The sequence below is a fragment of the Solenopsis invicta genome, chromosome 7 (assembly GCF_016802725.1).
Source record: "Solenopsis invicta isolate M01_SB chromosome 7, UNIL_Sinv_3.0, whole genome shotgun sequence".
Classification (NCBI taxonomy): domain Eukaryota; kingdom Metazoa; phylum Arthropoda; class Insecta; order Hymenoptera; family Formicidae; genus Solenopsis; species Solenopsis invicta.
Window position 1 is genome coordinate 2619697 of NC_052670.1, and position 27568 is coordinate 2647264.

Sequence of the window (27568 nt, forward strand, 5' to 3'; positions counted from 1 at the left end):
TGAGCCTTGGCATAATGCGAGGACTGTTACGCCCTTTATCTGCGTCAGTCAACCACTATACATCACCGTCCAACCGTTGCACTCGATTTCGATTGCAATCTCGCGAAATATCGTTGCGTCGGTTTTGACCTATTTATTTATAATTATAATTAGGCAATTTATTTATAATACATATATCCTCTTTATGTGCTGCTTTTTGTCTCTTTTTCTCTTTTGTCTCATTTTGATAATATTTGAATGTTAATATTACGAATATAATTACGATTGAGTCGTTTATATTTTTGAGTTTTTTTTAAATCACGGTTATTTAGTCTGACATTTAAAAAAATGGTCTTACAAGTACAGGCACAATTTTTTAGCTGCTATAAATTTTATATGTAACAAACAATATTAAAAAAAAAAAATAGATAAATTTTTGTTGTGACACCTAGAAATTTATTTACTTTAGTAAAACATTTTGTTGAGTGGATATTTATTAGTAACCAAATTATTTCGTAATACTTCTGAAGACGTCAGAAATAATTGTGCGGCCTGCGCAATTAGATTTAAGAGATATTTAGCTATGCAGAGATCGGCTGCACGTAACGTTAAGACATCTTACGCTTTGAAAGGACGAGGAGGGACTCGTCACGAAAGGGATTCGCTTTCCCAAGCTGGCGCAGAGCACCACCGCTCCGTCATCGACCTCCGGCGTCGAAGGTTGAAAAGTGGCCGGCGTAAAATGCGCGCATTACTACCGGCGAGGTACGTAGGTCTCCGAGCGTTATAAAGTCGCGTAACACCTGTTAGGCCCGCCGCCGTTCCACGTGACGGGACGTAATTCTATTCGCTCGCTAATGCGCCCCATTGATTTACTGGCGAGTACTCGGTTTCCTTCCGAGAAGCTGCGAGTGCTGAGAAGAGGCCCGATTTCGCGTTTCGCTGCCGAACGATTTCCGTTTAACGTACCGCGGAGAAGCGAAACGTACACGCGCGGCTTCACGCGCGCTAACGTCTCGCGAATCAAGGAAGACCGCGTGCGTGTTTGTGTTTTCCCTAATAAGGAACCGCGCGGGGAGTCACTCTCCCGAGTGTGCAAGACGACGGGCAATAATTCCTCTTTTACGCACTAGAGTTACGTGAGTGATGCATAACGCAGCATCAGGAGGCAAGTTATCGCCCGATTGAGTGCTTAAGAATGACGTGAAATTATTGCGAGAGACGAGACGGAGGCTGGAGGGAATGCGCCGCGCGCCTCTTATTTAAGAGTTTTAAACGTGGATAAGAAAATTATGGGTATAATGAAATAATATTTGTACACTGAGAAAAAAGTTGTTAACTTGACTAAATTTTTTCAACCTAAACGTTTACGTATTAAAATTAAATATATACATACCCTAACAGAGATATCGTGTGAATATTCTAGAATATTTTATAGATATCGTACGAATATTCGTACAATATCATAATGTCATACGTATATTTGTATGATATCACGATATTCATTTGATGTCATGTGTTATTAGGGTATATAGTAAAGTAATATATAAATATATAAATGTTATTAAAGTTTAACTATTTTATAAATAGTTGAGTTGAAAAATTTAGTCAAGTTAACAACTTTTTCTCGGTGTATTATTTTCGCATAGTAAATTAAACTGTTTCACTGTAAAAACCGTAAGAACGTTTCTCTAGGCACCTCATTTAGAAAAGTCGAAATATTTTTCTCCAGTATTACTATGACTAAATTGAAAAAAAAAAAAGTAATGTGAATCTAGCGATGCATACCAGTTAATTTGTGCAACGGCCCGCAGTAAACCATATGACAGTCTGAACGTCGAGCCCTTCGGGGTTAAACGAATCCGGTCGGCGAGAGCGTCGCACCGCGTCGGACCTCGCAAAACGCAACGCTCGGGTGCGCAGCAAAGTCCGAACGCGAAACTGGAGGCCGCGTTGTAAATTCGGACGGTTGCCGGCGGCGGCGACGGCGGCGGCGCGTAATCAAGGGGCCTTCCGCGCGGAATCGCGGATGGTCGTCCGGGTCGTTCGGTTCATTCATAAACGGCCGCGCGCAGTTCGTTTCCGTGCGACTCTCCTCGCTCGATCGAGCTCCGAAAGCGAGAGAGACGAGAAACATTGTTGCGCGTGTGCGTGCGTGCGTGCGTGCGTGCGTGCGTGCGTGCGTGCGTGCATTCGTGCGTTCGACGGTTGCGCCGCGCGGCAGGTGTGTAGGTGTAGATCGCGGACTGCGTACACGCGACGGTCGTGTAGGTGCGGTAGGTGCGTGTACGTGCCGGGGACGGGCGTGTGTACGAGCGGCGTAAGCCGGTCTACTTGGGTGGTCCGTCGAAGAAGGGACCGCACGCAGCGGCCTGCTTCCCCACCAGAAAAACCACGCCGTCTCCCCACTTACATCAGGGTAACCGCTCAAGCCGGGCCTCGCACACTTCGCGAGCGCGGCTCGTACGGACGCGCGCTGACCGTCACCTCTGTGTGTGCGCGCCAACGGGGGCGGGAGGCAGAGGGAAAGGGTGGACGGCTGGAATATCTCTCAATCTAGCGGGCTGAATTCCGGCCGATGCTCACCGGCGAGGAGGAATTAAGCCGCCTAAACGCGCGCACGTAAGTATGCACCGCGTTCGCGATGCCGATACGCGCTCGCCGACCGCCTCGTGCTTAATTAATTAAGTAGAGTGTGACTCTTTGGAGCCGGCGGCCGCCGAGCCGCACCGGAATATATATCGGGCCAAGTCCGTCACGTATAGTCGCGAACGGCGGCGCGCACGATGTTATAAGAAGTCTCTTCTCGGATCCATGCAATTTGCATAGATCCGCGAAGGAAACTTGATACGCGATTGGGCCATGATATTGCCGAGATGCTGATCAATCGCTTACGCTTTAATTAAAAGATATTTCTTCGTTGAAATACGCTCGGATAATTAACCGGAGGGGAGTTGGTCGAATTTGCCTAATCCATTTAGAGATACGCCCGACGATTCGCACGTGCTCCTGCACCCCCCGTCTACGTGTGTGTTCGCGCACAGGTCGAACGAGAGGCCGCCTCACCACGTGTTCGTGCTGCCGTTCGTTTCCTCGAGGGAAAGGGATCGATTGATCGATCGGTACATTAAGGTACGATACCCGCAACCGGGGTGATCATGGCCCAACCCTCCCCTCCGGTCCTCTCGATCAAAGTCGTGGATCCCGACTCCGGGATCCCGCCCCGGCTACCCCGAAGGAAATCCAGATTAAAAATCGCCTTTATTATCAGATCGCTCTTGTTAAATACTCAGCCCCGTGATAAATGGCGGCACGAATTATCGTATTGTCTTTAAGGAAGTCTTATCATCTCCGTCGAATCGCGACCGTGCATCACCGTTGATCGTCCCGCAGGCAGAACTTGCGCTCGCGCAGAGGGCAAAATTAATTTTCACCTTTGCGCTGTCTGTTTTGAATTCCTGGCTATATTCGAGCGAAACTGAGAAAGCGGAACTAAAGAAGAGAGAGAGAGAAAGAGAGAGAGAATCTCATCGGCATCTAACTAATAACGATCTTTTTTATATTCGGATTGCTCAATCTGATTGCATCACGATCCAAGAGTCGAGATTGCCGGGTACAGAGATTTGTATCTCCAATCCAGATTCTTCCCGCGAAATGCGTGGGAGTCCCCTCTGTTAAAACGTTGTCAGCTCGATTTACGGGCAAAGTACGCGCTTGTCACCTTCGTAAGCCAGCGCGTGTAAGTTCAAAGATCAATGCGCCGGTGAGCGCGGACGATGAATGATGCCGTGACGATGCCGGGGAACTTTAATCAACACGCTCGCGCTCCGTAAACAATTGAGCCAATGTCGGACAAGTCGTCGTACAAAGTACGGCAAACCGGTTAATTTACATGTCAATTTGCGTTATTTATGTCATAATCGAGCGGCGCCAGGGAATTAATGGGAAATGCAAAAGAAGCAAGTCTATATAACATATGTAAAATTGAAAAAGAAAAAGAAAAGGAAACGAAAAAGAATCGGGACGCTATTCTTGCTTTCCGCGTTCGTCCATGTCGTCGCACCTTACCGCGAGTCAGGCGTGGTAACCAGTCGTTTTATATGCAAATTTTCCGCTATTTATATCGCGAGCGAATTGTAACGACTAGTCACACGAACGTGTGAGGGCTTTGAGCTCGCCAACGTCGTTTTTACCTCTCTCGATGATTACGTCGTCAAATGCTAGTAGCGGCAACAGTCATCCATCGGCGATTAAAGAGAGAAAGAGAAAGGGGGAGAGAGAGAGAGCCGTTAGTGGTCTGCACGCTATGTTTCCGCAATAATCGATAATTATTTTAATTAGACGTCGAGATAGCGTAAATTGCGCGGCAACGTCGATCCAATGATGAATCTCTCAATTATCTCGCGTCACTCAGCTCGTAAAAGTCCATACTTCAGAATTGATAAAATCATGCGTGTTAAGATCTCTATTTAACGCGTTTAGATCTCTAATTAGAGACGGGTCATCTTGCGCGAGTTTAAAATTATTCTAGAGTTGGAGTAACAATGATTTTATAAGAATATTAGCTATCGAGTAAATTGCCGCGTTTCGTTATTAGCGAGAATTGGAATCCGAATTTAATGTAGCCATCTTTGTCTTTTTTTCTGTTTCTTGGATTATCGAGAGAGAGAGAGAGAGAGAGAGAGAGAGAGAGAGAGAGAGAGAGAGAGAGAAGATGGTGCATTTTCCTGCGGAACGTCGTCGAATCTACATCCTCCTGTACGCTTCGGTCGAGGCTAATAAAGCGATTTCGCCCGGTACTCCGTTCAAGTATAGGCTGTCCGTCGGTTTAACCGAATAAAACCAGTCCACTGGCTGACAGTGCAAACAGGCCCACAATTTTCTCAATGACCCCAGTACTTAACCAAAGTAACCGCTAGCAATAAAGGACCTGGCGATTAGGTGGAGTACCGTACCCGGGGGTCTTCCTTGTAGTCAGTCCTCCTCGAGAAGTCAATCGTAAGGACTCGCGTTCGACGACTCGGCTTACTACGTCAGCGTGGGTACCTCGGACGCTGAGGTAGCCCCCTTTAAACGCTCGTGTTTCGTAATTGAGTACCCTCGCTCTCGCGATTAACGCAGACGTTTGCGGGCAAAACTCGCTCGTCGTATGCTCGATCGTTGCGTGCCGCATCATTTTTCTTCGCTGGTATATATACGCACGATTAAAATGTATGTGAGATATATCTTGCTCGGTATTTTTAACAAGCCGAGAATAATGTGCGTCGCATCTCCAAAATTTTCTTTTCTTCTCTTTTCTTCCATTTAGATTTCTTTTTTAAATTTTCTTTGATACACGCGTGCATATAGGCTCAATAATGTTAAAGCTGTTAAATGATTATCAGTCCGCGCTTTTTTCTTCTCTGCTAACCCGTTAATGTCGCACAATCATCGTCGCCCGTGACCACCGCGATCGTATTATCAGACATCTTCATTCCTCGCTGGAATGGACCTCTCGACTCGGCTCGGTTTCGGATGCGGTCGCTAAATGAGATCGCGGAGACAAGACTGGCGCGGCGTTTCGAGTTTTGGAAGGATAAAAAACGAGCTGTCGTATACACGTTTGTCGCGGCGGAGCCTCACCTGGGACAGCAGGTTATATAAGGTCGGGACCCAAAGTATCCATTATATCGAGCACGATATCGTCGTACCTGGTCGTTAGAGAGAGAGAGAGAGAGAGGAGTTCGCGACCACGAAGAAGAGCGCACTCCAAGAAAAACTCGTTACGTTGCAGAGTGGAAGGGTGGACCGTAAAGTGGCCTTTGTCATTGGAGACTTCCTTGAAACTGGTCGCGGGTCTCTTTAGGATCATTGAATGCGCTCCTCCGTGCGCCTCGGTGCGCTACGGGGCTTTAGGTACTTTCCGAGAGCAAGTCGCCCGTCCCGGGGTACGATAATCGCTGCAACGAGTTGCGTGATTGCTAACGGCTCGCATCGGGGCGAACTGCCTCGTTTCATTGCCGCCGAGAAACGAGAGACGTAATTACAAGTTTCGCTTTCCATCGGATGTACCATGCGAAAAGTAAGTCCTTCTGCGAAGACACTTTTGCTCGGATGATTCATTAACGATAATTGTTAGTGAGCAAACGACTGAAAGAGTCGGCGATACTTGCCTCACTTTCTTTTTTCATCCGCTTTCTTTCATTTAATTAAGCTGACTCGTAATTTCCAAAATGTTGCGCTGTCCGTAATTTCATACAGCCGAATGCACTTGTCAATGTACGATGCAAAGAGTTGCGAATAGTTGCGGGTCGTTTTGAGTGATTAATAATATACTTTATATCGATGCGCGAGGGCTTATATCATGTGTTAAAATTGCTGCCCTTTGGCAGCCATATAATCACGAGATACTCGAATGATAGATTACAGATTGCGCCGTTCATCTGATAAGAGGTACATGTGCCTATCGATGCTCACGTTACGTTGCACGTTGCTTCACGAACTTGATACTCACGTCAGACGAAATCTTCATCGCAATCAACGAATTAGAACGCTCTAAAAGTGCTGTACTTTAATTTAAAGACTCACATGCATTGCGTAAAGCAAATAAAATAGCACTCGATTTATAAGAGGTGTGTGTGTTTATAATTCCTATTATATGTGTACCTGTACGATAAGCTTGTTGCATTTAATAATCGAGCAATGTAAAAATTAATGGACAAATGTATCTCACAATTGATGAGAAATCCTGAAACGAGCAGACAAGTCGGACACTTTTTTCCGACGGAGACTCGTGATTCGCAAGCAGGATGATCGACTGATAACATAGACGAAAGGACGAGAGAAAGAGTAGTTGAGACATATTAAGTCGAGTTCACGTGTACATCGAAGGGGCGTGACTTCGTGCCTCACCTGTCTCCGTCGCAACTAATTGTGGAACACGAGTGACGTTGCATTGTTCCGTGCTGTGCCATTCTGACGCTAATTTGCCGAACATTTTCGTACTTCTCGCACACTAAACACCCGGAACTTTTTTCGACAGAATTTATGAACATGTAACAAACTATATATTGTAAGTATCGATTCACGAAGAAAAATAATTTTGCTATTGTAGCAAAAATAGTGTTTGTTATTGCACATTTGCAGCGACAAAATTTAATTGAACAGAATTAATTTTAAAAATTATTTGTAGAACAGTATCTATTTTTTTTGCTATTATAAAATAGAAAAAAAATTTACCGAGTGTACTTACAATTAATTTGCTAGTAATAGCAAATTAATATATTCTTAGCAAATACTTTTGTGATTAGGGCAAAAATATAAGTGCACTCACACTGGCTTAAATTCGTGATTTAGCAAACCTATATCTAGCAAATATTAATTAGTACTCTTAACTAATCTCTTTGCTGTCTACACTGTTCAAAAATCATGAAGTTTAATGTACTTTTAAGTTACACATTAAATTTAATGTACCAATAACTGAAAATTATGTGCTTGAAATTAGTGCACTTTTAGTGCATTTTTGACAACGTTAAATTGACATTAAATGTACATTAAGTGTTTTTCAACCTGCTTGAAATTTCCTTCTATTACATTACATTAAATTTTGCTGCCAATTTTTAACAGTGCACATCATAACTATAGATTTTGCTACAGCAGCATAAAATATTCTATGCTAGCAAATTATTTTTTTCTGTGTTGAAATACGAAACGTGATCTTGGATGAAGACTATAGCGTAAATTGATTAAAAAAAATATGAATAGATTGATGCAATGCAAATACTTTTATTTCAGAAATTAAAAAATGCTTTTTAACATTGAAATAAAAAATGTGTCCGTATCTCAACATGTACTCGTATTTCCGTATTTCAACGATTGCGGGTGTGTTACGAGCTGTGATCTTTCGTCGCTTCCGTTTCGGTGTTCGCACCAGTTCTGTCGCACGATTTCGACGGCTGCAGCTGCAACGATCGCAGCAGCATTGACCAGTGGTTTCGACTTGTGGAGGGAAAAAAAACTCACCGCGCCGGACTACCGCGTGGGCGGAATGCATTCAGAGTCCGGTTGCAATAAAGTAATAAGCTTCTATAAATAGCGGCACGAAGCGGCGTGGAAGGAACACCGTAGAGAGGAGAACCATGGAAGCATGGATGAAGAGGCCTGACCGCGAAAGTCAAGAACATAATCATAGACTACGATCAAGCGGACTCTTCGTCCTGCGTGCATCCCTTTCTCTCTTTCTCTCTCTTCCTCTCCGTCTCTCTCCCTCGCACGCTTCGGCACGTCCATCCGCTTGCATTGAAAGGCGACGGAAACATCGTATAATTTTCTTACGGACCAATTAATGTAACTTCGCCACCCATGCTGCCACGCTGTCGCAAAAACGCGGGTCTGCCCGAGCCGCCTGGTGTCCGAGCTCCGACTTGGAAATGAACGGCCAAGTGTGGTGCTCGATAAAAGGAAGAATGTGTCCCTGATATAATTCAAGTCGAACAGAGTCGTTGATTGCGATTGCGCTTCCCCCTCGCTTCCCCAGAGTCGCGCGTCGTTTTGGCGTAGAAAATCGCCGGCCTTCTTTCCACCGGTAATAGACGGTAGATTTACGGCAAAATTACTCGCGGCACCGCGTGATTTATCGATTGCCTTGACGCGTTCTTGGAACGTACGTACGTTCGGAAAACTGCCGATGCGATGAAGATGAATGACGGACAGTTGAAAATCGGGTAATTGAATTCACCGAGACTTCGACAATTAATTTATCCTTTCAACCTAGGACTCTTTTTCCAATAATACAAAAGTACCTTGAGTTAATTGTCACGTTTAACAATCGTCATGTAAACTTCCACGATATCGCAATATCGTCCAAGTTTCGTAAACTCTACGCTTCCGACATCGTCAAACGAATACAATGTAAAAACTAGCGCGGAATCGATTTGGCTTCGACAAACGTGAGAGAACGTTACTTGACCTTGCTGCCGAGAGATATAGGCGAACCACGCGGGATATCGTCCGGTTCGTCGTTTCAATCGATTAATAGTATTCAGGAACGTATTCAGAGTCCGGGCAGGCCACCCTGCAGTCGACTTTCGCCACACACCTTGCCGGGATCTCGCCGTAGGCAAGAAGGCGGTCGGCGTCTCGGCTCATTAAAGCTAATAATATGGATTTACTAATCTCTCTACTCTGCCGGGCGGACGTACCCCCGCACCACGTCTTTTCCCGATGTTTACTCGATTTTGGTCAACTTCGAGATGAATTACGAAGTTCGCAAGTTCTCACATTACTCGCAAGTGGCTCGGCTTAAAGAAATCGTTCTTCTAGGGCACACCCGACGACGCAAGTGGTTGAAAATATATAATGTGATGTCAAAAATATTATATTTATTCCAAAGGCACTCCGTGTAAATTGTCTTAAAGTAGGAAAACGTGAAAAATGTAATATTTGCTGGACGAACGTCACGCGTAGAAAAATTGCGATTTAAAAGAGGAAAGCGCGCGATGAAAGTGGCAGTCGCCACTCTAACTTCATCACTCTAAATTTATCGTGAAATGTGAGAAGATTGTTGTTGTTGCCCGTGACAAATTGACCCAAGTCCTACTCCATCTAGTCTCCGAAAAAAAAAATGAAATATTGTGTACGATGAATGAGAGGAAAGGAAGGGGAGGCATAATGCGAGGTTTCAAGCCTGACATAATTAACCGGCCCCTGAGCGCCAGTTAACGCGCCTGTAAGAAACTCATTGCGAATAATATGTATGGTGCTGTTATGTAAAATCTCTTGCGGAAAACTTAATTGGATGTGGCATACAGCTATTATCATAGGCAGGAAAAAAAGACTGCGCTGTATGTACAAGAAAGCCAGTAATAATGTTCCAGCAGCTGAAAATGGATCAGAAACCCGGAATAAGTTAGATTAACATCGCAGGAGTATCAAATTATACACTGCTTAGACACGACTCAAGGAGTAATTCGAAGATTGTATATATGCGTTTTTTCCGCCTTTTTCAAACGATTCGTTCGCGAATGCTCCTATTTCGATAACGGCTATTAATCGAACGCGCGATTTTTGTTCCCGACGTTTCCGTTAATGATACGTTATTACCTTTGCACGCTCTAGAGAAATATCGCTCGAACGTGCTCGAGCTCGTAGTGAAATAGCGCAATGCAAATCGCGAGAGTTTGACTCCTACGTAAGGATTGTGCTTTATTGCGATTACGAGCGCGATCGTCGTAAAGTACGCCGGCCAACGTTGGCTATTTCTACAGCGGATGAGCGTAATGACACAAGTGTTTGTGTGTGTGTGTGTGTGACGTATAGATACCTGTTCCGACGGTTTCAACTATTATCGAAGGCTCGTAAATTTCGGACTCTCGAGCAATCACGCGAGCGTACCGCGATTACGTAAAGACGAACGGATATTTATATCCATAAGCACCGTATCACGGTGTGGAGGATACCTGGCAACCACTTCGTTGAAAGGTCGATCATCGACCTGCGCTTTACTCTCGCTTACCTTTAACCGGGTTATAGCGCGGATAAATTCTTTATTTATCGCGATACCCCTCCCACACACACACACACACACACACACACACACACACACACACACACACACACACACACACACACACACACACACACACATACATTTTGAGTAATACATTCTCGAAAATATGTGCCGTGAGACTGACCAGGTTCTAGTGCACGCTCGGATGAGACTGAGACATTTGTTAGCAATGTTACGAGCAAACGTTATACTTCAGGACCGCTGTTAGCATTACATGAATTTTTAAGATTGCTTTACTTAGATCGCCGTGTGTCGTCGTGGCAGGCACGCGAACCCGGAATTATGCACAACATGTTTTCTTCGAGGCTGTTAAGTTACTTTTTGCGCGTAATTGTCTTATATCAGTATCAATGTTGTCCTCAACTTTTATACGAATATATCTCGCGTTCTACAAAGATGCGAATTATAAAATTAACGAGACTTTCTCGTTGCATGGATTCTACCATGGAGTAGACTATCAACTACTTTTGCAAGCCGAGGAATCTTTGGGAGTGCCGAATGGGGAAGTCCCCCTCTGAGCCTCTATAAATTCATTAAAGCAAAACCCTTCGACAGTGTCGCGCTTCGCAACGTCGATCGAATTCCAGGCATACTCGCCACGAGGGTGAGCAAAGTCTTTTTTTTTCGCACCACGTGTCCCCCGCCCGGGATTTACGTAGGGTTCGGTAAATAACCCTGTCGTGGTATTTGCAGTTGATTTATATTGTATTTGCTCTTCCCTTCAAAAGCGTTAAAGCGGACACATTTTTGAGTTATCTAAAATTCTCACCGTACGTGACGTCGCTTCGACGTTATTATGGCGTGCGTAATATTCGTGATGAACCCTAGGTTATGTAAATGTCACATAGAATAGCTCAGACTAACGATTTAAATTTTTAACGATTGAATTTTTATTCGCTGTTTTTACGCGCTTGCGACGCTCGAACGTCTAAGCTCAGCTCGACCCGTGAAGTCGATCGTCCACGCAAAACGCTACTTAGCTACTTTAACGGTCAGATAATCTCCGATACTTTATGCTTCTCCACCTCCACTCTCCCACATCTCTCGCGTGTAGGCATCGCGGGTTCAAAGCCGTAAACGTGTCTCGCGCGACGCGGCGACGTCTGGAAGGAGGCAACAAGATGCACGAAACGAACGAAAAGTAACGAAGTCGTAGAACGCGGGCGGAGGATATGATGATCGAGCAGGGTAGAGGGGGTGGGAGGGGGAAGGTTTAAGAAGAGGTTTGCGGTAATTACGTAAGAGAATCAATTAAGCGCGCGAATACCTGAAGAGCACTATACCCATCCACCTACCTACCAAGAGTTATTAATGAACTCGTCAGATATCCGTTAAACGTTCCCAGCTCGATCGTGTGGCCTCTCTCTCCTCTCTCTTTCTCCTTTTCTTATTCTCTCTCTCTCTCGCTCTCTCTCCTTCGTGCGATTATTCGCAAGTCCACCGCCATTATTTTGTAGGCAACGAGGACGAATCGGTAATTAATATTGGAGCTCATGGGCGATGCTGGAGGGTGATTGCCGGGGTCTTTAGTGGATGGGTCACTAGGGTGGGTCCATCCGGTGGCGCCGCCCTTGATATATCAAGAGGGTGTCTACGTAGATAAATCGGGGGTTTATCTTATTTCCACGCTGAGAACACTTAAGCTTATTGGATTTTATGGTAAACATCGTCGCTGGCTGGAAGATCGTAACTGCCGTGGGAGGTATTGGGTTGTAAAAATGACGTGACCAGCTCGAGCGACATTTTTTATTTTCGGATCGAGGATTATTTCGATTAGATAAAATTAGAGTTGGCGCAATAAAGGCTATGCGGGGATTATTGTCGCTTAGAGACGGTGGCAGTTTTCTTACTGCAGCTGCATTTTGATCTGAATGACACTCTCACTCTAAACACCCTTTCGAAGATGAAGAAATTCGAGCGTTCGGCTGCTCTCTATTTTCACACGTGTCTCACGGTCGTTAACTTTGGCCGAAAAGCCGCATTTCTCCTTATCTCCTACACTACAAGTACGCAAAGCTCTATGAGCCTCGCAACTTCCGACGGGCGTAGCGCTATAATGAATTCCCGCGATTGTGCGAAGTCCGTGTCGCTCGGTAATGCGTTTAGATGTAATTCAGATTAGATAATCGGCGGGATAATCGTGCGTTTATACCGTGCGCATTTCAGTCGCGGTGCAATTAACTTCCACGGGCCGGCAACACGGCTGTGATTAATCGAGACGCGTCCATGAATTTATGGATTTCATTTAATATCTCAATGCGCGCCGAGAAAGTATAATTGAAACACGGCCTTGCCGATTGAAAGGCAGGCATCGGGAATGAGCCGGGAATTAAAAGGTACTTAACAGTATGACAAAGTAATTAACCATAAAGAGAAACTTTAATCAGATAACGTACCGCGGGGCGCGTAGAGTTGACTGCATCTCGCCACGGACCTACGTCGTAAGTGCAATGGTGTAAGTCCTTAGGTGTTTCTTTTACGAGCTCACGGAATGTTCAGTGCGTTTTATAACGGCCGCGGATTGTAGCACGCTCGTCAGAAATATTATTAACATTTCAATCCGAGAGAACGGGTGGGACTGCACATTAACATTATACTATACGTATAGTCTTCATCTGTCTCTTGACCATTTTCCAATCATCAATCATGACGCCGCAAAGATACAAGAAAAAAAAGAAGTTTATATCGCGATAATTCATGATTATTTTATTATTTTCTTTTTCTTCTTTTTTCTCTCTTGAAGAAAATTGAATTGTGAAGAGGTAATAACATTCGTATTATGAGTCGACGAGATGTAAATCCCCGTATGACCTAACTCGGAGATGATGATTATGGAAGAAATCGTTGTTTCTTGCGAGATAAGTGTGCAAACGAGATAGCGAAGTTTCAGCTCGAGCTACACGAGGCTGACGGAGTTCGGAGGAAGACGCATTCTGCTGACACACGTGCAAAACGCCTCGACGTCGGTGAGCAAAATGACGTAACGATACCTCGCTAACGACGTAAGCGAGATCCTCGACGAGAGCGCGATCCACGTCGATCCACAAAGAAACGCAGGAGGATGCCATCCTAATCGCTCGAGCGACGGCAGGGCCGATCACACGCACACGCGCGCATATACGTCCACGGGATTTCTCTTTCTTCCACGAGCGTTATCTCTCCCTCGCTCTAACGACCAGTCAGTCACTCCAGGATAAATTATAGCCGTACGGAAGGAACGGCGGCCGGTTTTTCGGGCCCGGTAGTGTGGGTGGGCCCGTCGTGTCTTCTCGAGCGCGGGTATGCACGTACGTACGTACGGTACGCGCGTCGCATACTCGCGCAGCGAACGATACGCACGCAAGTACACGCGTATGTTCGTACGACGCACACTCACGTATCGTCGCGTGATACGGCCGAGCAACAAATTTCCACCTGACTACCGGCTAACGATCGCGCGCGATCACCGCGATCGGATATATTTTCGATCTTGCCAGCGGCTTTTTGTTTCGTCTTCCGCGAACCCGCCCGACCGGTTACGACTTTCCTCCCGATTAAAGTTACCATCCCTCTCTCGCTTCGCGGTAGTGCGTCATCCGTCATTGTGCGCGCCGATCTTGTCGCACTGTCAGCGACACGTGAGATACCGCATAGCTCGGTGTCGATGATGCAAGCGACGCTTCTTGCGCCGTCGCGCCGCGCCGCCGCAATTTCGCGCGGTGGTATGCGATGGTGATAATTGACGAAAGGAAGTGTTCCTGCGTGCCGGCAGGACGTTACTCGAATTCCAGCTACTCGAACTAACCATTTCTTCCTGTACGCTCGGGGGGCATCTGTTCGTGGAACAGCGAGAGACTGAAAAATTTTATCGCCGCTACATGCCCAGACTACATCCCCCAGACTATTGTTAATAAAATATTCGATCTTTCAGTTGTAAATTATGTGGATTATTAAATTCCTAGAAATCAAACTTGGCAGCTCGTTTGAAAATTGGCGAAGTCAATCCATCGCGCGTTAACTTGTACAACTGCAAATTACGTTTGCTTCACGTTGCCTCGTGACGTGCCTCCCTAGATTTGTGGGATAATTTAACACTTTCTAGGAAATCACATGGTTCTCCACCTGTCTGTCCTACGGTTAACAACGTTTACGACGTGCAAAATATGCGTGTCATACGCATTACAGTGCGTATCCTCGGGGCGCCTGTTGGATTTTCTTTTATAAAATATACGTACGCGTATCATGTGATCACACGCGTACTGAAACGAGAGTTGAAAGGCAATTGGTCACGCTACGGGGAACTATCACTTATGGATAAATAGCAAACGAATGGGAGACATTAAGCGGCAGGCATTTTTATTGCAGGTTGCGATAATTGACAGTTCGACAGTAATGCACAATTGTGTTCATTTGATAATGAAGAAACTGTCGTTACGCTCGTACGGTGTACGTATTTTTCTAGATGTTGTCATTATGCGCGCCGCCCTCGCGTGTGGCGGAGGTGCACCAAAATGCACGAAGTTTGTATCCTATATCTGCTATTGCTAATAATTTCCTCAATCTCGTTAACAATGAAACACGCAACACTTCGCGGCGCGGCGCACGCAAATGAGCCCGAGCGAGACCCATCGTACACGATTGCGCCGAGCGATCAGGCATTTTTGACTTCGCTCGTCTTCCACGAAGTCGTCCGACCGGTTGCCTTCTGCCTTCCATAAATATTCTGCCCCTCGTCGTAATGATGTCATCCATTACCACTACCGCAGTCTTTTTTATCGTGTTGTCGATGAACGAAATATAGATATCTCCAACGCGAATGGCAGTTAATATGATAAGTTCAATTAAGAACCGTGTCTCGAATACCTGATCGTTTTTTTTCCGCCACCGCGTGCTTTCAAAAGTCATCGGTAAAAATTTATTTGCGGTACGTAACGTAGTAGGTTCGTAACAAAATCTATTAATTTAGTATTTATGATTAATTAAAAACGGTTTCTTCCGTAAGAAAAATAAAAGACGCTCGTGCACGTGACTTCGACGTTGTTAGCGCAGAGAGAGAGAGAGAGAGAGAGAGAGAGAGAGAGAGAGAGAAAGAGGGAGGGAAAGATTTTTGTGCCTACAATATAGAATGGTTTATATGCTCGCACGTTTTAACGCTCTCGTATAATTAGGCTTATATAAACGTCAGCGTGTACTGATACGCAGGTTACTAGTACCCGATTATAGGTGGGCGTAAACAAGTCCGATTATCTCTCTCGCCGGAGGCAAAACGCGACGGCCGTTCAGTACATCGTGTCAGAGTGTCGGGCAATCCACCTATCTGTTCATAAATTTATAAATACCGTGCGAAATGGCGCAAATCCGCGTCGAAGCGCAGTCTTGCGCGACAACAACAACAACAACAACAAGACGTATATTTTTTTAATACAGTCGTCACGCGCGAGAAGAGGGTAACGAGGCTCCAAAAGAGAGAGAATTATTTTACAAATCTTCCGACGATGCCACGTGGCGTATCCCATGGGAATACCGCGTGCACGAAGAATCTGTGACGCGAGGCAGCCCACCCACGTACGCGTGTAAGACCCCCCTTTCGACGCAACGGTACCGCACAATGTGCACCGATCCTCACGAGCGAACGAGCGAGCGAATGAGCGAATAAACGCGTACGCGTTCATGGCAAAGAGAGGGCGAAGACGCGTTCATCGTTGCTCAGCGACGACAGGACCGACTTCCGGCTCGCATTTGCGCGCTCGAGCGCTTCCTCGTGTCGCGAAGCCGCGTCTCTGCCGAGGGGCCCACGGCGGTGATTGACGTGCTCCGGATGGTCAACCGTGTCCACGCTCGACGTAAAAGACTTGGCTAATCGACGCTGGCCTCATTTCCAGGGTAGATATGCTTTAAGTGTATTGTCATTAGTACATTTATTCGTGCGTCTTGTACGAGTGGCAGCAATTACAATTATGATTGATATCTAGTAAATGATTATGTCCGTTTCTACCAATTAACTTTGACCCTTGAAATCCGTTCTATCAGTTTTGTCGTGTGTACACCACATCCGGTGTGGCATGTCTAAGCCAACTTTAATTGCTTAGGACATTCATAACATTTATGCATGGAAAGAACAATTTTACTGAAATACATCTGAAAATAATTATGTTGAATCATTTTAAAAATTGTATAGGATGTCTAACTTTGTTGCTAGAATGCCAAAACTGTTTGCAGCAACATTATCACGCTTGAGCGTCCTATACTATTTTGATGGCCCAGCATAAAATTATTTTTTGCTCTGTATCTAACTAAATTTTTAGATACCGCAGTACAATTTGTTCTTTTCGTATAAAAAGGAGCATATCAGTAAAAAATATAACGATATCAAATAAATGTATATATTTCTATTAATAAAAAAAATTATAAACAATAAAGTAAACGATATTTTCGACAAAAACATTTTTTGTTTAAAAACAGCTCGAATATGTCAAGTGGATTTTGAAGATTAAACATGTTTTAACTTACTCTTCATCTTTTTCCAGTTTTGAGAATTAGAAAAAGATTAAAATTATATTAAATCGAGATTTATATTGATCTACATTGGTAGAAACAGAATATTAAAATAATGAAGAAAATATTTAGAATGTCTACATGCGTAGCATCGTTTAAACCTTCTCATCCATAGCGCAATAAATTAAAATAAATGAAGAAAAAAATTTTTTACTGCCGAGTATTATTCAGCAATTTGTAAAGAAAGATGGAAAAGAATAGATTTGATTTTTTGTGTATTTGTATGATAATATATGTATTGCAACTTAGCTGGGACTGGTCAAGTTTCCCGCGGTTCCTAAAACAGTAAGCTAATGCACGACCGGTACACGCGTTTAGCTAAACGGACGTTTTTCATTTTGTACAATGAGCGCAAATGAGAGAGCATGTCCGATACGTGTAAAACCGCTGCCGCCCGATGTAAGCGTATTATAATGTACGTCGTTGTGACATATTCGGTGACTTACGTGACTGCGAGCTGAATTAGCTGCGCCCAGTTACAAGGAACGTAAAGACGCTATCATTATGTCGTAGTCGCGGAGCGACGACAGGTCCACTTTCGTGGTCTAAGCACTTTCTCCTCTCGTGAATTATTCGCCATGAAGAGCTCGACGTGTTCCGCTCGAACACGTCTACGGAAAGCCGTTTCCACAAAGCGTTACCTAAGCGTTGGATGTAAACACGAACAGGTCCAATCGGGCTTTTGGAAACGTACCGCTTAGAAAGGCGACTTTTGAAATTAATAACATTTATTCCGGTCAATCGACGTTGTCGCGCCCGTACCATTGTCGAACGTCAAGCGTGAACTTGTGCTGCCGTTGTTGGCGACAACGGCCATTTAAAGCGCGTCCGTTATTCCGGCGTGCATTCACTACCGCTTCGATGGTGTTCGTACGAGACCAGGGAGGTGATTGATGTCCTCCAGAAGGCACAATCAACCAAGCGCGTACCACCGAAGGAAGGAAACGCACTACCGTCTTCAAAACCACGCTCGATTCGAAAAATTTAATAACAAGCCAAGATTTATTCTGTCATTTGCAGTTCCTCTTTAGGGGTTTTGTAGTGATCAACACATTGTTAACGCGGCGAAGCACATTTTGTGATTTAAAGGCGTACGTAAAATTACCTTATATTTCCCTTTACTTGTTCCCAAGATTAGGATAAATGTAGAATCCGACGGCCGTCGATGCGTGAGATCAAATTTGTTCCGCGATTGCGATGCTGCGGTGTCGTAAGCGACGGCGATCATTCGACATGATTCTCCGAACGAGCCATTCTCAAATAGTGCTTCCACGAATTTACTGCACGTGTCACGCAGCGATTGGGGGTCCTACGCGTATATAAAATGATTATAAGAATTCGTCTGACGAGGCGCGAGTAATTTCCGTCTATAAAGGCGCACGACAAACAGCTTCCTCCCGCAAGACACCTACGCCCATGTGATCTTATTGCTACGCGTGGTAAATCTTGCGGATGTAGTCGATGAGATAATCGAGATCGAAGTTGCTAAAAAAAGAACTGTTCATCTATTCAATAAAAAGAGACAAAGAAATTTCTAATTCTGATGAAACTTCGCTACATTTTAACAGAATATTTTAATACATTGATGAAGTGTCGCTAAAAATGCATATCGTTCGGCACATTAATTAAAACGCGAGATTAAGATGTATAAGGAAAGGTTAATCGTTGTCCAACACACAAATTAAAATATGTAAACTGAAATGGAAACACTTCGAAATTCTTAAATCAACTTGAAAATGTTGAAATGTTGAAATTCATCTTGTAAATTTGCATCTATAATTGTAAGTTAAAATTGACTGTCACGTTTTTAATAAAGTCGAAGAGCATTGAAAAATATAATCCTACGATAATGCAGATCTGTTCGTTCCGAACGGCTCCGAATGCCAGAATAGATTCTACGATGAGTGTGCGTTTCGCCGATCTGAGCCGCGATTTCCTTTCACTGATAGATTCTTTATGCCTCCCTGGATACCGATTAGCGGCGAACTCAATTTCTAAACGCGTAATCGGCCGCGTGTGCCTCGCATTACACCTACGGATTGCCTGTCTGTCAATCCAGAGGCTCATTAGCGGGCACGGTATACGTTCTTTCTGCCGTTTATTAACCGCCAGAGATTATCCCGATATAGCGATAGGCCGCACACTATCCACCTGGCGTAAACAATTTCTAATTGAAGACACACACTCGCAACGTCTCTTTGTGCTCGTTCCACTGACTGAGTCTCGATAATGTATTTAGCTGGCACCGTTATCGCGTCGCGCAATATCGCACGCTCATCATTCTTCTATCGACAACGGTTTTTAATTACTTATTAACTGCTAATATATTACCGAGAAGATCGATGGTTGATCAAATGCCTTGGGACCTCGCGTGAAAGGTTACCTATAACCGCGCGTCTCGTTACAGCTACCGTGAATCATTTCAATCGCGACGGTGGTTTCGCAAATTTTCACGTTAACGAGATACTAGACATTTACACGCCATTTTAAACCGTATGAACTGCCCTATCAGCGTACATAAGCAAAAGCGTCGACGTCGTACTTAGCAGTTAGAGCGAGTGTAAACATCACAATCGTCTTTCGTCATGATTAATTCAGACCCGTTGGCACCAATGTAACTTAACTTTAAACACGTGGTTTAACTTTCCGTCTTTTTTTCTAATTCTTAGAACTAAAAGAAGATAAAAGGCAAGTTAAACCAAGTTTAAAATTAAGCTATAATATATTGACACACAAATGAGCCTGAACACATAGGGAAAATTTTTTATCTCTTTTCAAGATTCTCTTTCAGACTCATTACATTCGCATATTTCGTATTAGACGAGGAACATAGCTGATCTCTGAATATCAGTGAACAAGAATGATGAGGCGTAGGCGGACAGAATATAAGGTGCTTATCTTGGCATCGGCCGTGTAAAAGTTCGCTCTGTGTCTAGTTACGCGAATAAGTCAGTAGATATTTGAGTGAAAGGAACATTTCGGGAGTGTTGTCCACTGTCTACGTGGCAACTCGCACGTCAAGAAGATTCTCCGGCCTAATGACATCTCAAGATCGCTGATATTAATTTAGCTATTAATTAATTCTCTGGTGACAACGCGTATCACGAGCCGATGACACGCGAATGATACAAAACGGGACTATTATACGCAAATATTAAACGTCAGACGGTAATATAAGAAGAGAGAACGTATCAAGAGAGCCGTAGGTCTCAAATAAGACGGATTGACAGTTTTAGGTTGCGCGATACGATCGTTTCACGTTAAAATGGCATAAAATTATTCGAATGACATTAAGCTCGAATCTTATTATAGAGAATCAATCTTAATCTCTTGCCAGCTCGACGATAATCTAGCTATACTTTGTGCAACGACAATTATCGACTAGTTTTACCTTCTTCTTATCGCGGTGTCTAATTACGGCCGACACATTGTTCTCCTCAAAGCTGCTCCGCGTCGCGTACCTTAATTGCACATTTGATTCTAATTGATGCTCAAAGTCTCAAAAGCTATTAATTATGTCGCGCCGTCACGCACTCATCGCGCCATTAACAACAACTTTGTACTTGTCGCGACAGAATTTTCAACAACAAATCTCCCGTAAATTGTGCGTTAAATGACGCCCTCAGATACGCGATTTCCCTTCTCTACCAACGGCTTCTTCCAACTATAAGATTCAATTTTCTGTGCGCACGACCGAGAAGGAGTTCTCCAATTCAATCCAATTGCGTGATGGACCGCAAATGATAATATCGTGGACAAGAATGATAATTACCGGAGTCATTAATAGATCGTTAGGCGGGATTTCATTCGCATGATGAAACGTTCTCAAACGAACGTAGCATGCTCTCGGCTCTCCTTTTTCATGCCTTTGAGACATCGTTCTTTCGCTAGCCGCTGCTACTTCTGTCCGGCGGAACGGAAGCTGCCTTGTGGTTGTTACGCAATTAACGGACGCGGAATTGACAGACAATTATCTCAATGTAGATATAATGATAGTGTCTCACGGCATCACCGCCGCAGCTCTTCGCGTTCCTCAGCGCGATAAAGATACATTTCTTCCGCTTTGTAATCGCACATACACGGTTTTATATTGAATTTTCTATTATCAATCTTTCGAGTCCATTTCCTTTCCTCGATGTAATACGTTTCCAACTCGTCCTCGTAATCGCAGCTCAAGACTCAAGACAAGCACGCGGACGGCTAACAGTGCCGTTTGTTGCAAGCGTTGCAATGCAACGGCGCTGTCTTATCTGAAAATTCACGTTACGATATCTGGAGCGCGAACGGAAGCCATTCATAGGTCTTGTAACCGCCTCCAGGGCCGCTGGTACGTGGTCGGTACACGGGCTGCAGCCCGGGTTTGTTATCGTGTCCAGCCGTGGAGAACGAGAAGCACCTTCGATTTAACCCTAATAAGATCGATGGATCCCGCGAGACCGCCCGATACAGAAGCGAGCGCGCTCGGTTACACATATATGCCAATTGCGCGTATGTACGTACGTCGGTCCTCCCGTTCGGTCGATCGAGTGTACGAGCTGCAGAAAACGAGAAAGAGAAAGGGAGAGAAGGAGAGAAACGAAGCGAAGCCACGGGGAAGCAGGTCCGCGAATTAATCCCTCTTTATCTCTTACCGCAAACATTTCGTTAAGGCTTGATGTATCGCCATATAACGCGCGCTGCTTTTTACTCCGGTCCCCGATCGGTTCCTTTAATTATGCAACGCCGTGGCCGATCCCGCTCGCCGACTGGTAATGACGAGCGAAACGTTTTCGTTTCCCCCTTCCACGCAGGAACAAAACGGGATTGTTCCTCAAACGCGAATGCGCGCAACCACCTTTCGCGCGGAACAATTCGACAGTGTGTTTTAGGTTTCTGCTTGATGCAGCGAGATACTACCAAATTGACGGCCACGTTAATCACATACGCGAACCATTCCTCGAGCGCCGTTTCATTCCCGTTTTCGGCGCGCGTTGCAACACGCGCCGCGTTCTTTCTCTCTCTCTCTCTCTCTTTTTGCGACGCGCGACGAGTTCGACAATGTCCGTCGCCAATGAAGCGTGCGCAGATTTTTCAAATTCTCAACCGCATGATAATCCGCGGAGATTCGCGACAAGTACGCGGGGCAGCTGTGTGCGCCGTCCTTTTTTCCCGATGACGATGCCCCGCAGCAGCAGTTTGAACCTCGTTAACGGGAAATCGCGCCCGTGCGCGCGTATCCGAGGCCGTAGAAACTGATTAGCCATAACTTTCCGTAAATGGATTTTAGCGCGCGATACCGCCGGCTTTATTGCACCTCGCGGTCGCGCTCGTTGCCCTAGAGCGCCGCACGCCGCGCCGCTCTGGTCCACGGTCCATGATGGTCGTCGGGTGATCGCGACGACTGTCACAAATTTAATTATGCAATATTCCGGAGCGCGGTTTTATTGTCGCGCGGACCTCGTTCCCTTTCCGCGTCGGGCGAGACAGGCGATAAGTACAAACGCGCCGCTTGATCGATCGTCATCGCGTACTTTCCCACGTTACGATTACGGAATGCAATTTGTTCTAGAATAGTAACGCGCACTCGTAACGGCCGATGTTAACCCTGTTATTCTTTTTTTTATCTGGGTTATAGACTTCGCGACAGTTGCTGATGAAGTTTCATCAAATAAAGTGATCTTTAATTAATTATCTGTGAGCGACTGTTATTATCTTACATAAAGTGGAAAATATCAATTAATAATTTGTTCATAAATTGAATTAAATTTTCAAGAAATACATAAATGATTATATCTCGATATGACTCAAAGTGCTTCAGAGTTGCGAGAGAAAATTCTTGTAAAAAAAATAGAGTTTTATTTCTTATACGGCGTTTATCCATGATAAAATACATTTACACTGAATTACTCACGAACCGTAATTCCACGCGGCAATTTACAGACGTCGATAAGTAGCCGATAACGAGGGGGGGGGGGAAGAATTTTGTTTCGCATTTAATTACCGCGGTGTGAAAGTCCCGGTGCATGCGAGCAACAATACGTCACCGATTAGATTCGCGTTTGTCCTTTCCTTTACTGAATTCATCATCAATGCGGATACGGCATTTAGAAATTGCCTAGCCTTGTCGCGACCGTATCGCGCTTATTCACCGGATATTAATGCACGCGAACGCGCGAAAAGAATAACTCGTGGATATACTATACGTCGACCATGATATCAATGAACTCCGCCGCACGAGAGTAGCACGCGCAATTACGGTAATTAGATTTTATAGTAGTCGTTTTAACAACTCGCTTCTTATCTGTCGCGGAATTACGCCTTGTAAAGACATAATAGGAAAAGGTGATCCAATAATATCTCTCCTAGCAAGAGTATTTATCTATTCGTCACGGTGTTTGGCGTAATGAACGATCCTGACGGCGATGCATTACGATTATAAAGTTTGCGCCTTGATAAAACGCGCCGTGGTAACGCAATGTGCAGTTTTCACTTGAGGAAATGTTATCGTGCAGAGCGAGATACTCAAACGACAAGATATAAGGAAATACGTGTTACCTCAAAATGTTGAGCAGCCCGATAATTCATAGATGTATAATACACGAGTGTTACAATTCATAATTCTGAAGTGCAAATCGCTTTGGGATACACGGTATAAAGGAACGGGAGTGCACGTCGTATACAATAATGTGAAATACGTAAAGCGTAACGCGTTGATAAATGTATTTATCAATTATATATATTTATCGATTGGATTTTTGTGCAACAGCGGCGGCGGCGGCGGCGGCGCGTGTGTTTCGGATCCGCCTAGAAAATTGTTACTCGGGTACCAGGTGAGAAATGGCTGCACTTGATTTATGAGGCAGAGAGCGGCTATTTCTCCGACTGCTTAACTATTGTTTCCTGACAATAAGCGTATATCAGATATGAATGACACGAAGAAACGTTCTCTATCATTCATCAAGCTGGCACTCGGCCGGGAAGTAAAGTAATTACACGTTTTCCTGTGTCACTTGAAAGGACCATCTATCTGCGCGATGCTGCAAAAAATGCGGTAATAATACCGACATACTTCTTTCGAAAAGCAGATGATAATTAACTGTCCGATCAATAGCGCGTAAGGTTCCGTGATACATAGCAGTTTGTTAAAAATAAGTTTTATACAGTCGGATCGTCCTCCACGTGTTGCACGACTGTATTCATTTGAAAGGTTTGCGGAGATAAATCATATTTCGCCGATATAGGTTGCTTAAATTAAATTGATAAGGTCTTAAATTATTTGCTGTATGTGACAGGGATAGCTACGGTTCCGTGCACTTACAACGCTAAGGAGCTGTTTCATTATGAATTACGTGATTATTCTCCCGCGCTTCCAAACGCGCTCATGTGTTTATACAGTTGCACCATTTTCGCCTATCGAGGCATATCGTAATTAATGTGCGTGTATGCTACACGTTTCTCTAATTAATTATTATTTGAAAAACGTGGCAGCCGATTTCACGAATGAGCGGTTTATTACACGTCAATCGTGACAGTAGTAAATTGCAGCCGTTTTACAAACGCTTTCTCGCACAATGGCGAGGAGCATTTTCTCTCAGTACTAAATATTTCTTCTCTGACTAAGAAATTTATATATTCGGCATCTATAGCCATTATACGCTCCTAATGAGAGACTCTATCTAAGCGGATTGGGCAATCTCGCGCGAACAATGAACACGTAAAACTCGTTTCGCCATTTAAAACGTTTCTCCAATATACATCTTCGAATATTAACTATACACGTAACCGCGAACTTCTACGCTAGATAAACAATGGTAATAAATTTTGATTAATCTTATTATTATGCGGTATATTTACCGTTACATTCTCATGTGAAAGACTGTATAAAATTTGCGGAATTTTGATGAGATCATATTGTCTGTCATATTTCAACGACGATGTAAATCACTGTCCTTGTAGTGACAAATCGAAGCTTCGTGAAGTAATTGGCGAAGATTTCATCGATTATAGCATATCTCGCTAAATAACTTTCTCGAATAACTCTTAAAATAAACGTAAATAAATGTACCTCGCGATAAATTGCCGTCATGCTAGAAACATAAAGCGAAAGAAAAAAGTAACACAGAATTTGCATAGCGCGGTGTCGCACGAATACCACTCAAACAATATCGATAACTTACCCGAGGAAGGCCTGTCCGAATATCTGGTGCAGTAGACCCATGCTGGCCACATCATCTTGCCGGGATCGGTTGTTCCTGCAGAATTGGATGTTGAATTTCCAGCCGGAACACTGGTAGGGGAGGCGTTGGTCGTCGTTGTCGTCTCCGAGCTGCTCCTCTCGGAAGTGTCGGAAGATGACTCCAAGAAGTCTTTCGTTAGATCAATCGGCCTCGAAGACACTTTCTTAGGTCGGGACTTCTTCAGAGAAATAGGATCCGTGATCCTTCTGCCAAAGTCCGCCTTTAGAATATTGTCTATACTGAACTTTAGGCTCGCTTGATGCTGTAGATTATTGTTGTTATTGTTGTTATGATGATTGCTGTTGTTGCTGGTACTGATGCTGTTTTGCACGCCATTCGCGGCGGGCAAAGTGCGTCCGTTCTCCTCCCTGGCGCCGGGCGACGCTGGGCTTCCGGAATCTCGTTGCAGGAGTTTACTGACTGAGAGCCGGTGCTGGTGCACCGAATTCGCCGGTACGTGCTGCACCTGCGAGCCCTGATGCAGATGCGTGTGGGTGTTGGCGTGATGCAGATGCTGACTATGATGCGGCATCAACGAGGTAGTCTCCCGCGGGTCTCTGCAGGCAGCGGGATGGAGAACGGGCGTCGTCGCTTGAAGCCCGGTGACCGTCATGGCCGACGGCGGTGACAACGAGAGTCTCGTTACTAGAGGAACGCTTATCGACGTACGATGTAACCTCTCTACAGTGGGATATACGATTTCGTGACCTAGGCCGTGCTGGATTCGCGCCGTATAGTCGGAAATATCAGGTTCCCTAGAGGAGTATCGAGTAAGAAGGTGTTGCTGATGACTTGACTGGTATCTAGGTACGATAGCCTCTTGTACAGCTTCCGGTCGACCTGGGGACGAGGCGGTAGCCGAGGAGGAAGCCGGAGATCTGACGGAAGACGCCGTAGGGGACGATGGTGGTTGACTGTAACCGGGCGGACTTGGTGCTGGAACGTGATTACCGGATGTTCGTTGGTAATATAGATCGTTGCAGCTGGCGGAGCTGGACGGCGACGGTGTTGCCGACGTTCTCGTGTTCTCCTCGTCGCGAAACTCGCCCCGACTACTCGCGGATTCCTGGTCGTACCTCATGGAGCCGCATACACGCACTCCAACCACGCTAGTTGGCGTCGGTTCGCTGCCAACGCTCAAAACTTCACTCGTATCGCTCTCACAATCGCTGTCCGCGTTGTTACATTCCGTTCCTCGCGTTTGATTCCGTTTCTCCGCATCCTCCGAATCCTGATCCAGTCGCGACATCAGGTGGTTCGATCTGATCTCCGAGTCCGATGAGTCCAGACCGATGGGTGCCTCCGGGAGTGCACTCGACATGTTTACCCGAAGAAACACCCTCCACTTACAGTGACAAACTAGTTTTTTGATCCGATCACAACGGAACTTTCGTAGGCCGTGTTTTCATGGTGCCTTCTTCTCTCCGAAACATTGTTTCAAATTAATCATAATTCTCTTTTTACTTAATATCATTTTTAGGAATCTATCTTACGGAAATAATCCGTTTATCACTGATAAATGATATCATTCTCATATTTGTATCTTTATTGTTATAAATTTGAGTTTCACGACTTTTTTTAACATACATAGTTGGCCAATGAGATCATAACCAACAATTTAGGATGATCCATTTGCAGGGAGAATTTCTCTTCACAATTTTACACTTTTGACGTTTATTTCGACCTCTCGCGAATTCTACCACTGACTAAATCATAGTCTCACTCGGTTTCATTCCGACGGATAGTTTCGCGGACTGTTTCAGTCAATATTTATACTTTAGCTCACTTTCATTCTCTATTTGTCTCTCGTCGTAGGCCTTCTGACGATGTTTACACCACAAACTACTTTGAAAAAACTTGTTATTCATCTGTGGTACAAGTGATCCTAATTGGAATCTCTGGAATGCAACCGTGGCGACGGTTCTGTCTTCCCCCACAGAGCGTACCCCTTCAAAGTACTCGTTATATTAGTCCAACACGATGCACTCTCACATGTTCTCGGGTCCTCGACCGATTGGGCGTCTACAAAGCTCACTGACGTTCTTATTGCGACGGCAATGCATCGAACGCGTCTCCGTTATACCAGCTAGTTCACGATCAGGATGGAAATAGCGGCTGCGACGAAGATAAGAACGTCGGAGTCAGTGGACCGCTCCGCGCTGATGAAAACGTGGAGTTCTTCGCGGCGCTGGTAGACGCGGGTTTCGACGAAGCCGTAGTGCGACGCCGTGAAACCGGACCAGGCCTGGTTGTCCAGTTGGTTGCCGCGGAACGTCTGCGGCGAGGAAGCGGC

At 44.9% G+C, this 27568-nt stretch overlaps 1 protein-coding gene across 3 annotated transcripts in view; it reads right to left on the reverse strand.

Moving 5' to 3' along the window:
* LOC105199889 (probable serine/threonine-protein kinase DDB_G0282963) overlaps positions 1–27568 on the reverse strand; it is a 78113-nt gene extending 50545 nt beyond the window's left edge. For 2 of the 3 annotated variants that reach the window (XM_039451491.1, XM_011167171.3), the window contains exon 1: positions 25216–27568. In XM_039451491.1, coding sequence (XP_039307425.1) covers positions 25216–26596 — 1381 coding nt within the window. In that variant the 5' untranslated portion in view covers positions 26597–27568. The remainder of the gene's footprint in view (positions 1–25215) is intronic. The other variant, XM_011167172.3, reaches the window with a different exon arrangement.